This window comes from Actinia tenebrosa, unplaced genomic scaffold, assembly GCF_029948245.1.
Source record: "Actinia tenebrosa isolate PJP-AT-01 unplaced genomic scaffold, QUT_ActTen_1.0 PGA_scaffold8__29_contigs__length_14323225, whole genome shotgun sequence".
Lineage (NCBI taxonomy): Eukaryota > Metazoa > Cnidaria > Anthozoa > Actiniaria > Actiniidae > Actinia > Actinia tenebrosa.
This window is the reverse complement of record NW_028292585.1, coordinates 109097-126530: the sequence shown is the minus strand read 5'-3', so window position 1 is coordinate 126530 and position 17434 is coordinate 109097. Positions and strand designations below refer to the sequence as shown.

Below are 17434 nucleotides of genomic sequence, written 5' to 3'. Positions count from 1 at the left end.
ATTCATGACCTTTTTATCATGTGGTGGCTCTTAAAAGAGCCGTTGTTTTGATACATTAGGTTATCATTTAACCGCCAAATCCGTACAGGGTACGTCCTTGGCGTTTCAAAGCGTAGACAACGTCCATGGCTGTGACAGTCTTTCTCTTGGCGTGCTCGGTGTAGGTGACGGCATCACGGATGACGTTCTCAAGGAAAACCTTGAGTACACCACGGGTCTCTTCGTAGATCAGACCAGAGATTCTCTTGACTCCACCACGACGAGCAAGACGACGGATGGCGGGCTTGGTGATTCCCTGGATGTTGTCCCGAAGGATCTTACGATGACGCTTGGCGCCTCCTTTTCCAAGACCTTTTCCTCCTTTACCGCGACCAGACATTTTAGCTTTTTAGTTTTCCGACAAAGAATGAATTAGATAGCGAAATAATTTTGAGTTTTATATTGACATAAGGAACCTCTTAGAAAACAAGGATTGGGGAAATATTTGAATATGAAAAGAAAAAAATTATAGATTAAAATATGTAAGGCTTGATCCGCTTGTTCAAATCGGCGCCAAAAAGGCAAGTTTTTTTCAGTGATTTTTCTTCCTTTTTTGAAAAAAATACTAATAATTTAGTATCTTACATTGATTCCTTGGTATCAAAAATCATCTATTTTAAGTAAATTATTTAATTTCAATTCTGTATTGGTAAAGAATTCTTAAGAAAATCCTTTAGTCATCTTGTTTGAAGCTCGAAAAATTCAAGTTTTAGCGGGGTTCAAAGTCCAGCCAATCGAAAAGCGTCGCATATCTTCGCATATCCAAAATCAACCAATCGCGATCTTACCTTTTACAGCCAATCAAATTATCTAGTTCATGATATATAAACTTCCTTGAAGCTACTATCGCTATACTTGAGAAAAGTTACTGAAATGGCTCGTACTAAGCAAACCGCACGTAAATCTACAGGTGGAAAAGCTCCCCGAAAACAGCTTGCCACCAAGGCAGCACGTAAGAGTGCCCCAGCAACTGGTGGAGTCAAGAAGCCTCATCGTTACAGGCCCGGTACCGTCGCTCTTCGTGAGATCCGTCGTTACCAGAAATCAACCGAGCTGTTGATCCGCAAGCTGCCCTTCCAGCGTCTGGTCCGTGAGATCGCTCAGGACTTCAAGACAGATCTCCGCTTCCAGAGCTCAGCTGTGATGGCACTTCAGGAGGCTAGTGAAGCTTACTTGGTTGGTCTCTTTGAGGATACCAACTTGTGCGCCATTCACGCCAAGAGAGTCACCATCATGCCTAAAGATATACAGCTCGCCCGCCGAATCCGTGGCGAGAGAGCTTAAGTTCTCAACTACCTAACAAAATAACGGCTCTTTTAGGAGCCACCACATACTAGAAAGCCATGACCTTGTATATGCTTTACCGATGCATTTATAAATCCCTAAACCCTTATATGCTGTGACTGTCACACACTGTATTTAAAAATGAGATAAAACTCAAAAGCTCGGACAAGTAGAAACCTAAATACCTGATAAAAACAAAATCATTCCTTATATAAAGATTTTCCCTTTTTAGGTGAATATTTGGCTTTCGCGCCAATTTATTTAAGGCGGGTTTTTCCTCGTGATAAACACGTGGACAACTCGTGTCCCTTTCTCAACACCAGCCTCAGTCCCCCTCGTTCATTATAGCCAAACTTTCCAAGATGGTTCACGTAGAAAAGTCTTTCTTTGGCACCACAAAGGATGGAAAAAAAGTTGATAAATACACTCTCATTAACGAGAAAGGAGTCGAAGTAGAGGTGATATCTTTCGGGGCAGTTACTGTGGCTATTAAGTGTCCAGATAAGTACGTTATTTGGTTTGCACTCTGCGCCTAAAACCAGCATACAGCTGTGTGATGAAACTTTAATTTAGTTTCGCTTTCGAAACTTCAAATTTTCTGATTGATCAATTTGGTTTTAGAGATGGAAAGATTGATGACATCTTACTTGGATATGATACTCTTGAAGGTTGGTTTTTCTGCATTTGACGTGAAAAACTTAGATTTTCTGAGCAGTTTAATGAGCCCTTGCTAATGAATATAGAAATATTTATAAATAATATTGATGTTTTATAGCAAATGAGGAGCATGTCTTATAAAATTAATATGATGATAATAACGATCAATAATAATGAGATAATAATTTCAATGTATTAAAAATGTAATATAAAGAGATTATGAATTATAGAATTATAAATTTCAAATGTTCTACATTAGTCGAAAAATTCAAACTAATTAACTTAGGCTTAGGGCAAACGTCGAACTTTCACATGCACCGGCCGAACTCATTAAAAACAATGGATACCAGGTGATAATGAGTTTGCATTCTTTGATGTAATTAAGTTCGGTGCATGGAAAGTTTGACGTTTGCCCTAGGCCTTATTGGTCAATAGTCTAATTGTCTGAATGAAGAAACACAGAATTTCTGATGTGTTATCTGTGTTATTAGGATATCTTAGCAACGCTCCTTATTTTGGTGCAACTGTTGGTCGTGTTGCAAACAGGATTGCCAATGCAAAGTTTACCCTTGATGGTAAGGAATACCATTTGGCAGATAATGATCCACCTAACAGCTTACATGGTGGATGGATAGGATTCAACAAGGTATTGTATATTGTAAATCTACCTGTAGGCCTAGTAAATATTAACATTAAAATGACAGTTTTCAAGTCGTATTTTCCACTGGCTGAGGAACGAAATAAGTGGAAAATGTTTTCTCACACCACTGGAGCCTGGGCCGAGGGATATTAGTCACATGGTCAGTGTTTTCATCAGTGTTGCTTTTTCGCTGTCCACCATGACTGTTAGTTAGCCCCACAGTACCCCCCCAACCCTAGGCCAGCATTGCTGGAAGGACTTTAGAGTAATTTTTCGTTGAAACCATGTTGCGATGATAAGAATGATGTATTACAGTAATGCATATGTCAGTTGGCAGGAGTTAGCTGGACAATAGCTCCCAGTGGTGTGTGAGAAACAGTTATTTTACCAAAGAATGTATTTATATCTACCATCATGGAGGGGTATTGCAATTACTAGGGGGTGGGTAGGGTTTTACTCTAAGTTGAGCAGGGTGTAGACAGCCATTTTGCAGGGAGGATTCATTTATCAAAAAGTGATCGCTCAAAGAATTTCAGTCATACATTCCTTGAAATACATTTGTATCATGAAGGATGGTAGGGTGCCCTACCCTGTGTACCCCTTGATCGTATTATTTATTTTAGATGATATTTAAATGTTATTATATTTTTAACAGAGATTTTTCTCTCAGCTTGTTTTCCATGTATCTCTCTGTTAGGTGTTATGGGAGGGTATCATGGGAAGTGACCATGTGACCTTCAAGTACACAAGTGCTGATGGAGAAGAGGGATATCCTGGAGAGCTGAAAGTATCAGTTACATATACGCTGACAGAGGAGAATGAGTTGAAGATAAGCTACAGGGCCACAACATCAAAGCCAACACCAGTCAACCTTACCAACCATTCATACTTTAACCTTGGTGGTCAGGTAATGGATGAAAATACAAGGAAAGGCAAGGGGGAGACTGGGATTGCAGTGTTGCGATGTTGGGCAATCTATGTTGGGGTAAAAAAGTAAAGCAAACATTGCAGTGTTGTTGTGATAGAGTTCCTATAGTGTTCTTGTTATAAAACCTATAGTACTTGGTGAAGCGATGTTATTACTTTCAATGTTGAGTTGTCTTGCCAAAAGCATACCGCCTTCGAGGGTTGATTTGAATTTTGAGTTTGGAGGAAGCTAGGGGCCGGGTGATCTATATTGCTAGTTTCTGGGAAGGGGGTCCTGAGGATATGCTCTATTAATTAATAAATTTTTATTATATTATTATTTTAAAGAGAAAAAGCAAGAACTAGAACTTCCCCACCCCCTACCCCCTCATGGATCTACTAAAGAATGCCAGCTTACAAACTCTGTCTGGATACAAATTAGGGTGGATAAGATTCTTGATCTTATTATATAATTATGATCTTATAGACCACCAAAGATGTGCTGGACTACATGCTGTGGATTGATGCTGAATCATACCTGCCAACAAATGAGGTTCAGATTCCAACAGGTAAAGCATTCTACTTTGCATTGAAGATTTTTATAATAAATGAAGCATGATTGATTAGGCTCATAGCTTTACTTTTCAAATGTAATGGTTTGTCTGGTATTTGTGTTGCTTTTGGCCAATGAAATCACAACGGCACAAACCTTGTTCATTTCATGCTATGTTGTGATTTCATTGAATTCCAATTGGAATAACAGTAGATGAATAGCTACTCTGTAGAAATGCCACTGCTAAATCCCATTTTTTTATTTATTTATTGGACAAACGTATCACAAAAACCAGAAAAAAGATTGAAAAGTAGAGCTACGCACTAAAATGTTCAAGTTACTGATAAACAAAGAAACAGTTCTCAAGGATTAGGAAATATGTTTATTAAGGCCTAGGGCAAACGTCAAACTTTCCATGCACCGAACTCATTAAAAACAATGGATATCAGGTGATAATGAGGCGGCATTCTTTGATGTAATTAAGTTCGGTGCATGGAAAGTTCGACGTTTGCCTTAGGCCTAACTCAGACTGCATCTGTCTATCTGTGCATGTTGTGTCATTTTTCCTGGATTATTTAACTAGTAATGTGATATTATTTTCAAATTCCTATAGGTGAAATACGACCAGTATCTGGTGCACCAGATGGTGCTCTTGATTTTAGGACTCCCAAGCCGATAGGACGGGACATCAATAAGTTAACTCCACCAGGATATGACTTCACACTATGTGTTTCAAATGGAGAAGGCTGCAAGGCAAGGTAATGTTACTAAGAATGTGACCCTACCGAGAAAATTTTAGGACAACCTGAGTTTTAAGAATGAACATTAACGACCCCACAGAGGTAGCCTGCGTGCAGCCGAACTAACTAACTGTCAGGCTGCATGCAGGCTACCACAGGGGCAGATCCAGAAATTTGTTAGGGGGTGTCCCAAATAAAGAAATGTATAAATAGATATTATCATCATAAATGTTTCTTTTGCTTCAAAAAACCTAAGAGTAATTGCGGCATTAGGGGGTGTGCGGTGCAAAACGTGACACCCCCTGGATCCATCCCTGACCCATTTTCTGGCATCTCATTGAATGAAAAAAAAGTCATTGAATTTTATTGGTAAAATGTGGTAACCATATTTCATCATATTACATAAACACTTGATGATAATAAGATATTTCGCGTGACATTTTAGAGCAATTCATCCCACAAATGGGCGTGTACTTGAGGTCTACACGGACCAACCTGGTGTACAACTCTACACAGGCAACGGCCTAGATGGTAACATTGGTAAAGGTGGATTGCACTACAAAAAGTACTCTGCCGTCTGTCTTGAGATGCAGAACTACCCCAATGCAATCAACCAGGTAGTGTATATAAAGATTGTGATATAAATAGCAGCAAGAATGTAACCCCCATCCCCCCATACGATATCCACAAAAACTTTAACATCGTGCTAAATTCCAATCAGCTCAGAGGTTGTTTCAGGGTTCAATCTGTGTGTTGGCCATGCCCTGACTTAAATCCGCCTAGAGGTTGTTTCAGGGTTCAATCTGTTAGATAGCCATGTCCTGACTTAAATCCGCCTAGAGGTTGTTTCAGGGTTCAATCTGTGAGATAGCCATGTCCTGACTTAAATCCACCCAGAAGTTGTTTCAGGGTTTGATCTGTGAGTTAGCCATGGTCTGACTTTGATCAGCCCAGAGGTTGTTTTTGAGTATAAACAAGATTTGAAGGAGATCTTTTTTACTGTGTTTGAAAATTTACTCTATGACTCAAACTTTATTCTTGAATAAAAACAGCTGGTGTTTGTTCTTATTTTTTTCTCCTTTTTTTAGCCAAATTTTCCCAATTGTGTGCTACGTCCTGGTGAGGAGTACAAGCAAGAAAGTGCTTACAAATTCTTAGTGAACTCCTAATTGGATGGACAGACAGACAGACAGATATACCACAGAGAAATGCACACAAGATAAACAGAGAGTAAAAGATGAGTAACAATTTTTAGATAGAATTGTAGAATAAATAACAATTGATAATAGAAGCATCATGCTTTATATTTGAAATCTCAGTAAATTCATAAAGTGAACATGAATTTTTTTAGTAATTTTAGGCACCTGTTGTTATTGTCTCATCTTTCCCTTTCCTTTTTTACATCTTCCTAATTCCTTTCTCTTTTCCCATCTCCTCTATTTCTTTCCCAATACCATTCTCTTAATATTCCTTTGAAACCAATTTTTCCCATTTTTGTTTTTATCTCATTTCTTTCTCATTTTCCTTTCACCTCTCTTCCTTTCCCGTTCCTATTTTTATTCCCTAATCAACCACGCGATTAGTAAACCAATAAAGCGTTTAATATTCCTTTGAATCCAATTTCACAATATCACATTCCGGTAAGCATCCGGTAAGTAATCATCTCGTTTACTCGTAGACCCATGCATTGCCTGACCAATCAAAGATCTCCGAGGCATCAAACCACATGGGAATCTCCCGCTTTGCAGTTTCTAGCGAATCACTGGCGTGTAAGACGTTCCTTTGAATTACAAAAGATATCGTTATTAGAAATGAATAGATCATAAAACAAGTGCTGGTTTTTCTACTTTTTGTTTAGAGTCACTATATTGTATTTGGCAACATGAAGTTTACCAAATGGCTAGGATAGATAATGGGCATTTTTGTTGTTGTGGTTCAAAACAGTAGTTTTTTTCAGAGGCGGAGGGTCAAATCGGGTTAGCAAAATAACAGCGTGTCACCAAAAACTTTTGGGCGGCACGATTTATTTTGGTGATTACCTTGAAATGGAAACCGAATAGTCGCCTCTGATGGTTCCTGCTTTAGAGTCGGCCTGAAGAAAAAAACAACAGTATTTTGATGAAATCACCGAGAATGATTTCGAAAGGTGTAGGTTTATTGGACGGGCATTCTTGAGATCATATGACGTTCATCAGTCCTTGCGCTCCGTATAAAGTGTTCCTTCGGGTAGTAACTGGTCTTCCAGGGAGCTGATGGTGGGCACTTTACCCCTAAGCTACGCGGATTAGAGAAAAGTCGAAACAAGAGTGTGAGATCACGAGTGGAATTGATTTTCATTTTAAGGTGTGGTTAGTCTATGTAAATAACGCGCCGGATACTTACAGGGTCTGTTTCACCCATCATGCTTCGGATAGTCTTTATCACTCCTTGGCCTTCCAAAACCTGTTAAAAGGCACACAAATCAGTCAGTGTCTACTCTGCACGATAAAATACAAAGATAAACCATGCATAGTATGATAACACATGGTATAACATGGTAACGCATGGTAAATAAAGAGAGAAAAGACGGATATAGACAGTCATAGACCAAGCACACTTCACAATGAGACCAGAACATAAAAATACCACGGTAGTAAATAGGTAAGAAGGTCAAGGCATGGTAAACCATGATAAATACAAAGAGAGGAGACAGACAGATTTTTAAAAAACATGCAATCTGTACAATGAAATGACATGATGACAATGAAACGCAAGAACATCATGGCATGAATTGAAAGGAAATACAGAAAGACAGACAAACATACCACAGCGACAACAGGTCCAGTCGACATGAACTTGCACAGACCAGCATAGAATGGCTTGGAGCTGAGATGCTTGTATTGCTGCTTGTAATGATCTTCAGTTTGCTATTCAAGGCAAAACACAATGGAATACATGGCGTATCAATGTTTAATGGAACCAGAACGGGAAACTCCAGCATGTTAAAGCTACACTGATTCACTCGCTCTTGCTCTTTTTTTCCTGTAGGGTGCGACCTTTAATTGCGCAGCGGGGCATGTTATGACAAACTTTCTTTTCTGTGATTATTGTTGAAATTTTCGTCCCAGTTTTTCTAAAATAATCTGTTAAATTTCGGGCTTTGTTCAGTCGACTTAAAAGGCGCACTTAAAACTATATTGTTTTTCAAAAGCTGACTTTAGGAATCAATTCACGGAGACTGGGAAGTCGCCGGCTTTTGAATGGTAACCCCACTCTGTGCATGTGTTCCAATACAGAGGAACAGAATCATATGTAACCTGTTTAACCTGTCGTACTTAAGTGAATAGGCTGAACCGTTTTTCACAATTCCAAGCCGTAAAGAGGGTTTATAGTTGCCCAGCCCTGCTGTTTGAATTACCTGTCAATATATGATTTGATTTATAGCTGATTAACTAAGAAGTGGACTTAACTCAAACCTTTTTGAATTTCATGCCAACAAGTTTGAATCCCTTCTGCTCGAAGCGACGGATGATTTCCCCAACAAGAGCTCGTTGAACCCCATCAGGTTTGACCATCACAAGCGTACGTTCACTTTTATCACCCATGATTGTCACTTTGTCTTTATTCTGTCCTTGAGAAAGCCAAGACGAAAAACCAAACTTGGTGCGCTTATTTTTGTCTCACTCAGATATTTCCCGAGATGCTTTTGAAATCAGAGTGAACCAATAGGAATTTAGTGTGATTGAAATTGATAATCTCCTTAGAACAGGCGTGCGCTGTATTCAAGCATTGTGATTGGATGAGTGAGATTTCTTGATATATGATTGGCTTAGAGAGGAAGCCATTTGGGTGTCTCGAGAGTGTAAGCTTCAATAAAACTCGAAAAACTCATAAATACAAAATCTGCTGATATGACATTCACAGGTTGGGAGAATCTTTAGCATCGCTTGCGAGAATATGTGACATGAAGAAGTAGTACATCGAAGAAAATCTTATTCCTTTAAAAAAAGTATTATCTGAAAAACTTAGATATCGTATTTTACACTGGCTCAACTCAAAAAGTTTTGCCTCCATGCGTCTTGTAAGACGAACATAAACACTCGAGTTCTCTCTCTTGAAAGCCAGCTACTAACAGGGTTTAACTCCAGAAAAACAAACTCATTGTTTACTAATTACACGTCTTTATTTCATTTTCTCTTTTGTAAAGTAATGAAAAAGATCGATAGATAATCAAGTAAAGAATAAACGCTCGCGCCCTTCATTTGTTGAAAATTGTAAACAATTTGAAATCATGATCTCGTAATGTTCGCCTATTTCAGCCATGTTTACTGAAAATAACGGATCTGAGGAAACTGCTCATTCCAAAAAAATAACATTATAACTTTATTTTCGCTCATAGACTTTCGAATGTTATTAGAAATAAAAGTTTTAATTTCAAACTCGTTTTCTTCAAGATTTTGTCTTGTTATTTTCTAAACATATCGCTGAAAGGTTTTTGCAGTTGTGAAAAACTGTTTGCGAAAACTGAACTTTATTTTCCAAACTAAATGCTTCAGTCCTGACAAATAGATAAACAAATAAGTTTAAAAACATTCGGCGGTAAATTCTGAGAGAGATTTATCAGATTTACGTTGGAAAAGAACACAGATTCAGTTTGAATTGAATATAGATCTTGAAAATGATTTGCACCAATACAATACACTTGTTTATCATTGTTGATTTTTATTGTTAATGTGTTGAAAACTCTACATCAGGCAATATCTATTTTCACCTTATTTTAATTTTAATTTGATTTTAGAGGTTTACGAATGGTTTTAACAGTGTTCTTCAACAAAATTTCTTATATCGAGCTTTCTTCCTTATGTTCATATTAGCGCATATCTTAAACGAGAGCCGAAGACAGCGATATTTACTGGGCTGCCAAATGCCTTTGGTTTTTTTTTTAGTCTCAATCGCGTGGGTTAGTAGAGCCTAAAGGAAAATACGGCTTTCAGTCTCTAGGTAATCTTGAATGCATGTCCGCAATCCCCATGGTCAGCACCGGAAGGAGAGATGCTGACCATAAGGAACATAGGCTCTCGAAATGACATAAATCAAATGCATTGCATATCTACTGGACTTGACTTAACCTATATTTAACCTCGAACGCCAAACAAAGACCTTATTTTTAGGAGCGTATAGTAGCGGAACATTCACGGCACACGCCGCACAGTCGTAACATGAGCATGACATGTGATTGCCATACAAGATCCTTTTAACCAATCATAGCACGCCGGCTATAGTGACTGCTTATCCAATGAAATTTCTATCCAAGGTTTCGCTGTCTACATCTCAATAGAGTCCTCTGTTTCTGATATGTCACTGTTAAAAGATGGCACAAGATAACAACAGTTACTCTGGTCTATTCCTTGCACTTCGAGGTAAGGGTTATCTCGAGTCATGAGTTCTTCAATGTCTTGTTTGATCTTGGTGAACGATGGTCGATCCTCTGGATTTTCTTGCCAACAATCCGTCATGATTTTATATCTGAATCAAAAATGGATATGAAGTATTAACAACAATCCTTCGCGAGCACAACTCCCGATTCTTTCAGTCATAATAATAACATTACCTTTCTCGTGATTGGCTGGAACTACCAGTACTTAAATACTTACATGTCATCGCCACACAAACTGGGCTTCTCCATTCTGTATCCATTTCTTAGCTCCTTCACTAGTTGTCGGTTACTAATCGTAGGGTATGGTGAACCCCCTGAATGACAGACAACACTATAGTCAGTCACTAATCGTAGGGTATTGTGTACCCCCTGAATAACAGGCAACACTATAGACAGTCACTAATCGTAGGGTATGGTGTACCCCCTGAATAACAGGCAACACTATAGTCAGTCACTAATCGTAGGGTATTGTGTACCCCCTGAATAACAGGCAACACTATAGTCAGCTACCAATCGTAAGGTATGGTGTACCCCCTGAATAACAGGCAACACTATAGTCAGTTACTAATCGTAGGGTATGGTGTACCCCCTGAATAACAGGCAACACTATAGTTAGTTTGTTATTCTACATCCGTATTCATAATGTCTAATGCTTACCTATACTATATATTTCCCACAGAACTACTCCATATGACCACCTATTTTTGAATAAGAACAAGTTATTTCCGAGCAAGAGATGGAGGGGTATGTTAAAGGATTGTCTGAGGTGAGGATAGGAATTCTTGTCGGCCATTCCGAGGTTTAGAGGAAAACTGGGTCGAGTTGGTATTGCAGTCTATTGTGAAGCTGTTTTAGGGAACATTTTCAAGATGGCGTCTACTTCGTCCCACAATGCACTGCGATTCCAACTCGCCCCAGTTTTTTTCCTCGATCTCGGAATGCCAATACTTACACATCACTTTTAGTCGTAAATGTTTGGTCATAAATAGCTTCTGGTGACATCCATTTGATTGGCAGCTTACGTGGTCCATTTGCCCTATAAGCTTCTTTCTCGTAGGTCACGTGACGGGACAGGCCAAAATCAGCGACTTTGATCAGATCATCTTGTGCTAAGAGAATATTACGAGCTGCCAGGTCACGATGAACGAGACCTTTGGACGCTAGGTATTCCTAAATCAATGATTTGTAAAACACAAAAAGTGATTGGTTCATGGTGTAAAGGAATATGACGGAGAAGAAAATATCAGCACGAATAAAGTTAATTGATCATATATTGCACTTGCCATTCCTTGTGCTATTTGCCAAGAAAATGAAAGAAATTCCTTTAGAAAGGTTTCCACTTTTTGAAGTTGTTCGCTGTTTTCATACATCATTTCTTCCTTCGAGGTATTCTGGAAAAAGGACTGAAATCCAACACACAGTTGGTGATGCAAAGAACAATCGAAAAGAAATTGCAAAAAATATCGGTTTTACCTTGTCTCTCTTTTGTCTTAAAAAATTCAGCAGGTCTCCGTGCATCGCGTACTCTACAACCAGAAAAACCTGTTCTTCCTTAGTACAACAAGCCAGCATGCTGACTATGTTTCTATGGAAACCAACGATCTTCATCAGCTCGATTTCGCGTAGGAATTCGCCACGTGCATCGGAAGTAGCATCTGCGAGGTAAAAATGTCCTAGTGAGCTAAATGACGGTGTTTTTAAGGCTGTCCATTAGACGCTTTCACTACCAGGAAAGCTTTCGTTTATCTTAGACCTCGAGGTCACGTGACAGGCAGACAACTTGGAAAACATTTTATGATGCAACACATTCACAACGACTACATCACTACATCACATTACCCTACGTCAGAATAAAGAATATCATAAATCTCGCATTCTGATTGCTTGGGAGCGCGTGCTTTATAAAAGCACACAGCACGCACGCGCCTTTTGCATCTTATGAAAGAACTAAAAAACTTGCTTGCTGTGCTGTGTGGAGTTATAAAGCACATGGGGATTGGCAGAACACTCGAGAAGTGTCTCCTAACACTTCTCTCGTGTTCTGACAACCCCCGCGTGCTTTATAACTGCATACAGCACGCGTGCGCGTTTTCTATTTCATTAAGAGTGCATGAGGAGCAGAAAACTTACCATGCAACACCTTTACGGCAACAGTGACAGTCTCTACATTTTCTCTTGTGGTTCCCACTTCCTTATGTTTGGGCGGTTTTTCTTCTTCTGTCACTCTTGTCTTTAGTTCTCGTATTAAACCAGCTTCTATTTCACCTTTCCATACTTTCCCGAACGCTCCATGGCCAAGCTCAGACGTCAGCGTCACTTGCCCAGGCCTGATTTCCCAGGGTTCAGCAATATAGCTAACAGCCAGTTTTCTGGAAAGTCAATAAATTGATCTGCGATGATTGTTTACTACCCCACTATCAAAAGAGGGAAAAGAGTTAGAAAATGAGAGGATTTGAAATATTTTTTTTTACTTTTTCGATATAGGAGGAGATACCTTTGAAACAGGATTACTAATTTCCTACCCTTAAGGTGGTCCAACCTCCAGGTACGGAATACTGTACAACGCCACTCTCTAATACAGACACTTTCTTTGATTTCTGCAGTACTTATTGTACCTCTCTAAAAACGAACAATTACAGGCTCTGTCCCTTTGGCGCCTGTATTCGAGAGTTTTTGATTTGCTCGTGTGATACTCGTCGATTTACAACCTTTGCGGATCAAAATTACCTTGCAAGAATCTCTTTTTTCTTTTTTCTAACCAACACAAATAGAATTGAAGCTATCACAATGAGAACACAGCTTCCCAGTGCTGCTCCAATGATGGTAATAACATTGTTTGGTTGTTGGTTTTTAGGTGAGCTGTTAGACACGACCAATGTTATGTTCTTTAGGGCTGCGCGAAAAGAAAAATAAATAGTGTAGTAGTATAAATAAATAGGAAATAATGGATGGGTGGACGGGCGGGTGGATGGCCTTGGTGGGTGGGTGGTTAAATTGCTGGTTGAATGGGTGGGTGGATGGATGAAATGATGGTGGGGTAGTTAAGTAATAGAGGTATGCATGAATGGTTGGATGTGTGGATGGACGGAAGTGTAACTGGGTGGGCGGGTGGATGGACGAATAAATGACTCGGTGGATGTTTGTGTAGTTTAGTAATGGGATGGTGGATAGACGCATGGATGGGTGTGTTGGTGTATGTGTGAGTGAATAAATGTTTGGGTTGAAATAGTATTTCAATGGAACAAAACATTGGAGATGTAGAAGCACCTACCAACAAGAGAAGGCACAAACTTAAAACTCAACACGAATCCAGTGGCTACATTTTCGTGGTTTGACTTGAAGCGAACCCACAAGAAGCGTCCAGTAGAAGCCAAAGACTTCGTGAACCCAGGGTCTCTTACAAAGTTTCCCATCAAGGCAGCACTTGCGTTTAATCCATCACGGATCTCTACAAAGTCACCTGGTTGAGCCAAGTCGAATTCTTGGAATCTTAATATTATATGGTAGTTTTTTGGGGCTGTGATCCGCCATTGGCATTGTTGGTTATTGGGGTAATATTGCGGGTGAAAAGGACTGGTGATGTTTTCGTCGTCTGAAGTGACGTTCACTGGTATGGAAGACGAACAGCCTGAAGAAAAGCAATAGAAGTCATATCTTCATGCGTATTTTTGAGACTTCAGAGAAGAAAAGCATGAATGCTTAGTATATTATTGAACGGGTTTTAACGAAAACAGCAAGGCATCGCAATCACTTTGTATTAATGCATTCATTGATTTCTTATACTGGACTTATAGGGGCATAAACTAAATGCAATAGTTTGCCATATATTGCGGCACTTATAATTAACCCATAAAAGTTCATCCAAACTAACGTTCAGGCCTTGCCATAAACTGGATTCCCTGTGTACTGACTTACCAAAATGGTCTGTCCTCAAGTTCCTTGAACGTACTCGCTTGGAAATCCATTCTGGCCCCAGTTTGGCTAGATACAAATCGTACAACCACGTGGCTGCCACTAGATGTCACGTGAACTGGGTTCTCCACCAGTCCATTGCACACTCGTTTGATCCTTGGACTAGTCAGGTTTGGGCCATCTATGACATCCACGTATCCAATTATGCAAATAGTGGGCTGTGTGGAATATGTGTTTGTTACTGTTATACGGAAGCTGATAACCTGTCCATGTGGGACGGAAATGTTCCAAATGCAGGCGGATGGAGCAACTTTTTGACGATAGTCATTCGAAGCTTTTATTGTTGTGTTATTTTCCCATAATGCAACTGGACCAGGATTTCCATTCATCAATTCTATTGAATCACAGGTGAAATTCGGTGAATTATTTTAAAAGCAATCTCATTTTTTTGTTTGTTTTTGTTCAGTTGTAGGGAGGGTAGGGGGAGGGATTTGACATCTAGATAGATATTCAAACTTGAACTTTATCTTTACCTTTGGATACTGCTGTATAGGTGACATTTATACCTGGGAACACCCATCTTTCACCAGATATGAACTGTATCCACATGTATCGTCCGCTTGAGCTCACAGGACAGAATCTTGCAGCTCCACATAATTTGACCAGCACAGGACTGGTAGAGTTCGGGCCATCTCTTACCAAGAAATAGTCGTCTTCACAATCGAAAGTATTTTCCAAGTTAAACAGTTTGAAATGTAAAACCACGACATGGTCAGGTGGGGCGGTGATCAGCCATGTGCATAATAGGTTCGCAGGGTAAAAGGCGGGAAAATATGGTGTTTGTAAACTTCTGGTTTGATTAGTGGCCGCAAGGCTTGTAGTATTGGCAGCACATCCTGTATGAAAAAAGAAAAGAAGGTGCATGAAAAAAAAGGAAGACGTTTAGTTAAGTCTTCTATCAATGATGATGGCGACTGATGACGACGACGATAAGGATGGTGGTGGTGGTAATGATCATGATAACTACCAAAAGAAAAATGGCGGTTAAAAAGTACAGACGTTTTACTCATCGTTTACGTTTATTAGATGACGTTAGAGTTCCTATTAGTAAAGGAAAGATTATAATTTAACGATAGAACAGAAAACGATTAATGCAAACGGAAAGCAAAAAAAATAGCAATAATTAATTACAAAAAGATGTGTAGCTTAAGGCCCCGTCAACACGTATCCGGAAATTTTTGTATCCGCAAATTATTTTTTGCGGATACGAAAATGTTTGCGTCCACACGCAGCGTATTCGAATCGTTTTCGTAGAATCGTAAAATTTGCGGATACGGACACAAACATTTGCGGATACGTGTGGACGGGGCCTAAGATGGTCAACGTTGAACTGAAAATTACTTATTGAACTGAAGTGAACTTAATTTAGTATAAATTATGTACATATTTAAGGTCTGAATACAAAGGCGAAAAATGCGCACGGGAAAAATGTAGCAATAAGAGTCACCATCCCCACTATCACCGACCATCAGCCATCATCATCACCATCAGTCTCCATTTTCACCACCATCATCATCATCCTCTGTTATTACCACCATCATCATCATTGACATTTTCTGTTATCACCACCATCATCTTCATCATCACCATCATCATCCACATCATCATCACCCCCTTTAACACCCACATCATTATAGATAACATCAAACCATCATGACTATCATCATCACTAACAGCACAGAGTCATCATCATCTCCATACCATCTCAATCTAGTACTTACTTTGGTCGTCAGAATGAGCTATAAAATGTGCTAGAAAGCCATTTGATTGAGCGTTATCTGACTTGAACGTCAAAAGAAGATGACGAGAAGATGAATACAAGGTAGTACTGGTCCAAGATCTACAGGCTTTAAGCAAAACAGGGCTCTGCGACAAAGATGGCCCGTCCTGGATATATACACCTGCTCCTTCGCAAAAGTAATAATTGAAACTAAGCACTCTCAATACTATCGTCAAGCGGACGACGTAACCAGCTGGTACCGTGATGTTCCAAATACATCTTATATTTGGTGGGTAGAAGTTTGGATAATTAGGAGAAGTTATCCTGCCTTGTCTACTTGTGATTTGGACTCCTCTCTCTGAACATCCTTTAAAATAGTAGAGAAATCATTTATATGTTTCATTAAGGTAGAGCGCAAACATGCACTATATATTTGAAAATATGTACAAATAAAACAAACTGAAAATAACATAAAGTTGCCCTATTACTTGCATTAGTATAAAATAAATTTGAGTAACCAACTCGCAATCTGCAATATCAATATTGAAGATCAACCTATGTTTGAATATTTTCAATAGTCCCCTTCACAGGTCATTGCGCCATATTGAAGGGTAGCGGCGCCTTTGCATCGAAGCGAGACGAACGGTGAGCTTGCAATTATAGAGACCTTTTTTAACACCTTGTTATTTTCGAGTTCCAAATTACCTTTGCAAAGAGCGCAGGAAGAGTGTTCAGGTTCTATATCATGCTACTAGCTTTCTTTCACTTTCCTAAAAAGCGAGATTTTCGACTCGGAAACTTTGACTTCTCTATTAAATTTACTCTAGTATTTGCTGACCTGGCGATGAAATGTTTGTAGATTGGACTCTTGAGAGTGATATGAAGATTAAAAATAGGAAAAACATCTGCAAGTGAAAATGAACCACAATTGATATCACCAAAAAACACCCTTGTTTCCAGGCATCATTTTCTTTTTCTCTACTAAAAATTTCGATAAAAAGAAGACATTTTTAGACATGAAAAAATAAGTAAAATCGAGATGGTCTTTTAACGGAATTACTTTTGTGTGTTTAGCAAATAATTGTCAGAATATTTTTCCTATTAATGCATAGTCTGGCCATGGTTACCTGTGACAATTCTGGACAAACCTTCATCTTTAGTGTGTTTGTTGATATCTATCTTGTCAATACCAATTCTGTTTTTTAAGACGTTGGTTAACCCTCTCAACGATAGCACCTAAACAAATCAATAAGTCATGCGAGAGTATTGAACTGGTAACCAGTTTTTAGATGAAGATACTGAACATCTGTTTCCAATGGGCTGTATGAATCATTCAGTATCGCCATATCGCGTTTACAACTATTCTACTGATGCTATCTTTTTTCGTAGTCTTCTTATTTCGTGGGCTATCGAAAATTTAGTTTTTCTTTTGATAAAAACGCCCTAATCGCCGTGTTTGATGTTTCCTAATCAGTGATGTTCAATTCACTAGTTTTCTTTTCCTGCG

General features: G+C 39.0%; 7 protein-coding genes across 7 annotated transcripts; 2 read left to right on the top strand and 5 right to left on the bottom strand.

Moving 5' to 3' along the window:
* Window positions 1–55: 55 nt before the first annotated feature.
* LOC148904905 (histone H4) lies at window positions 56–391 on the bottom strand. The gene has a single exon (XM_089024206.1). It carries the CDS (start codon window positions 377–379, stop codon window positions 68–70), a length of 312 nt encoding a protein of 103 aa, XP_088880332.1. The 5' UTR covers window positions 380–391; the 3' UTR covers window positions 56–67.
* A 518-nt stretch (window positions 392–909) lies between these two features.
* LOC116296974 (histone H3) lies at window positions 910–1387 on the top strand. The gene has a single exon (XM_031705106.2). The coding sequence runs from the start codon at window positions 913–915 to the stop codon at window positions 1321–1323; it is 411 nt and encodes a 136-aa protein (XP_031560966.1). The 5' UTR covers window positions 910–912; the 3' UTR covers window positions 1324–1387.
* A 269-nt stretch (window positions 1388–1656) lies between these two features.
* On the top strand, window positions 1657–6173 carry LOC116296960 (galactose mutarotase). Its single transcript, XM_031705085.2, has 8 exons — window positions 1657–1828; window positions 1945–1991; window positions 2472–2626; window positions 3318–3527; window positions 4014–4095; window positions 4693–4837; window positions 5265–5436; window positions 5908–6173. The coding sequence occupies exons 1-8, from the start codon at window positions 1686–1688 to the stop codon at window positions 5986–5988; spliced, it is 1035 nt and encodes a 344-aa protein (XP_031560945.1). The 5' UTR covers window positions 1657–1685; the 3' UTR covers window positions 5989–6173.
* Window positions 6174–6402: 229 nt separating this feature from the next.
* LOC116296968 (nucleoside diphosphate kinase B) lies at window positions 6403–8410 on the bottom strand. The gene is made up of 5 exons (XM_031705100.2): window positions 8275–8410; window positions 7624–7725; window positions 7202–7261; window positions 6859–6911; window positions 6403–6599 (listed from the first exon to the last, which is right to left on the bottom strand). Exons 1-5 carry the CDS (start codon window positions 8401–8403, stop codon window positions 6488–6490), a joined length of 456 nt encoding a protein of 151 aa, XP_031560960.1. The 5' UTR covers window positions 8404–8410; the 3' UTR covers window positions 6403–6487.
* Window positions 8411–10122: 1712 nt separating this feature from the next.
* On the bottom strand, window positions 10123–11154 carry LOC116296970 (fibroblast growth factor receptor 2). Its single transcript, XM_031705101.2, has 3 exons — window positions 10893–11154; window positions 10453–10549; window positions 10123–10324 (listed from the first exon to the last, which is right to left on the bottom strand). The coding sequence occupies exons 1-3, from the start codon at window positions 11026–11028 to the stop codon at window positions 10123–10125; spliced, it is 435 nt and encodes a 144-aa protein (XP_031560961.1). The 5' UTR covers window positions 11029–11154.
* A 289-nt stretch (window positions 11155–11443) lies between these two features.
* Window positions 11444–12566, bottom strand: LOC116296972 (fibroblast growth factor receptor homolog 1-like). The gene is made up of 3 exons (XM_031705103.2): window positions 12366–12566; window positions 11709–11890; window positions 11444–11638 (listed from the first exon to the last, which is right to left on the bottom strand). Exons 2-3 carry the CDS (start codon window positions 11841–11843, stop codon window positions 11444–11446), a joined length of 330 nt encoding a protein of 109 aa, XP_031560963.1. The 5' UTR covers window positions 11844–11890; window positions 12366–12566.
* An 8-nt stretch (window positions 12567–12574) lies between these two features.
* On the bottom strand, window positions 12575–17305 carry LOC116296956 (dorsal-ventral patterning tolloid-like protein 1). The gene is made up of 8 exons (XM_089023960.1): window positions 17055–17305; window positions 16766–16832; window positions 15929–16294; window positions 14681–15043; window positions 14151–14541; window positions 14019–14038; window positions 13507–13863; window positions 12575–13128 (listed from the first exon to the last, which is right to left on the bottom strand). Exons 1-8 carry the CDS (start codon window positions 17079–17081, stop codon window positions 12959–12961), a joined length of 1761 nt encoding a protein of 586 aa, XP_088880086.1. The 5' UTR covers window positions 17082–17305; the 3' UTR covers window positions 12575–12958.
* Between the last annotated feature and the right edge of the window lie 129 nt (window positions 17306–17434).

Coding starts and splice junctions, on each gene's coding strand:
- LOC116296972 (XM_031705103.2), bottom strand. CDS start 11,843: ATGAAGATCGTTGGTTTCCATAGAAACATAGTCAGCATGCTGGCTTGT. Junction 11,639..11,708: donor TAAGACAAAAGAGAGACAAG/GTAAAACCGATA, acceptor GTTGGATTTCAG/TCCTTTTTCCAGAATACCTC.
- LOC116296970 (XM_031705101.2), bottom strand. CDS start 11,028: ATGGCCGACAAGAATTCCTATCCTCACCTCAGACAATCCTTTAACATA. Junction 10,550..10,892: donor GTGGGAAATATATAGTATAG/GTAAGCATTAGA, acceptor TCTGTCATTCAG/GGGGTTCACCATACCCTACG. Junction 10,325..10,452: donor AGTTTGTGTGGCGATGACAT/GTAAGTATTTAA, acceptor TTTTTGATTCAG/ATATAAAATCATGACGGATT.
- LOC116296974 (XM_031705106.2), top strand. CDS start 913: ATGGCTCGTACTAAGCAAACCGCACGTAAATCTACAGGTGGAAAAGCT.
- LOC116296956 (XM_089023960.1), bottom strand. CDS start 17,081: ATGAAGGTTTGTCCAGAATTGTCACAG. Junction 14,039..14,150: donor CTTGAGGACAGACCATTTTG/GTAAGTCAGTAC, acceptor TATTGCATTTAG/TTTATGCCCCTATAAGTCCA. Junction 13,129..13,506: donor GTTTGTGCCTTCTCTTGTTG/GTAGGTGCTTCT, acceptor CTTTTCGCGCAG/CCCTAAAGAACATAACATTG.
- LOC116296960 (XM_031705085.2), top strand. CDS start 1,686: ATGGTTCACGTAGAAAAGTCTTTCTTTGGCACCACAAAGGATGGAAAA. Junction 4,838..5,264: donor GGAGAAGGCTGCAAGGCAAG/GTAATGTTACTA, acceptor GTGACATTTTAG/AGCAATTCATCCCACAAATG. Junction 5,437..5,907: donor ACCCCAATGCAATCAACCAG/GTAGTGTATATA, acceptor TCCTTTTTTTAG/CCAAATTTTCCCAATTGTGT.
- LOC116296968 (XM_031705100.2), bottom strand. CDS start 8,403: ATGGGTGATAAAAGTGAACGTACGCTTGTGATGGTCAAACCTGATGGG. Junction 7,262..7,623: donor CTGGACCTGTTGTCGCTGTG/GTATGTTTGTCT, acceptor GCCTTTTAACAG/GTTTTGGAAGGCCAAGGAGT. Junction 6,912..7,201: donor TGATGGGTGAAACAGACCCT/GTAAGTATCCGG, acceptor TTTTTTCTTCAG/GCCGACTCTAAAGCAGGAAC.
- LOC148904905 (XM_089024206.1), bottom strand. CDS start 379: ATGTCTGGTCGCGGTAAAGGAGGAAAAGGTCTTGGAAAAGGAGGCGCC.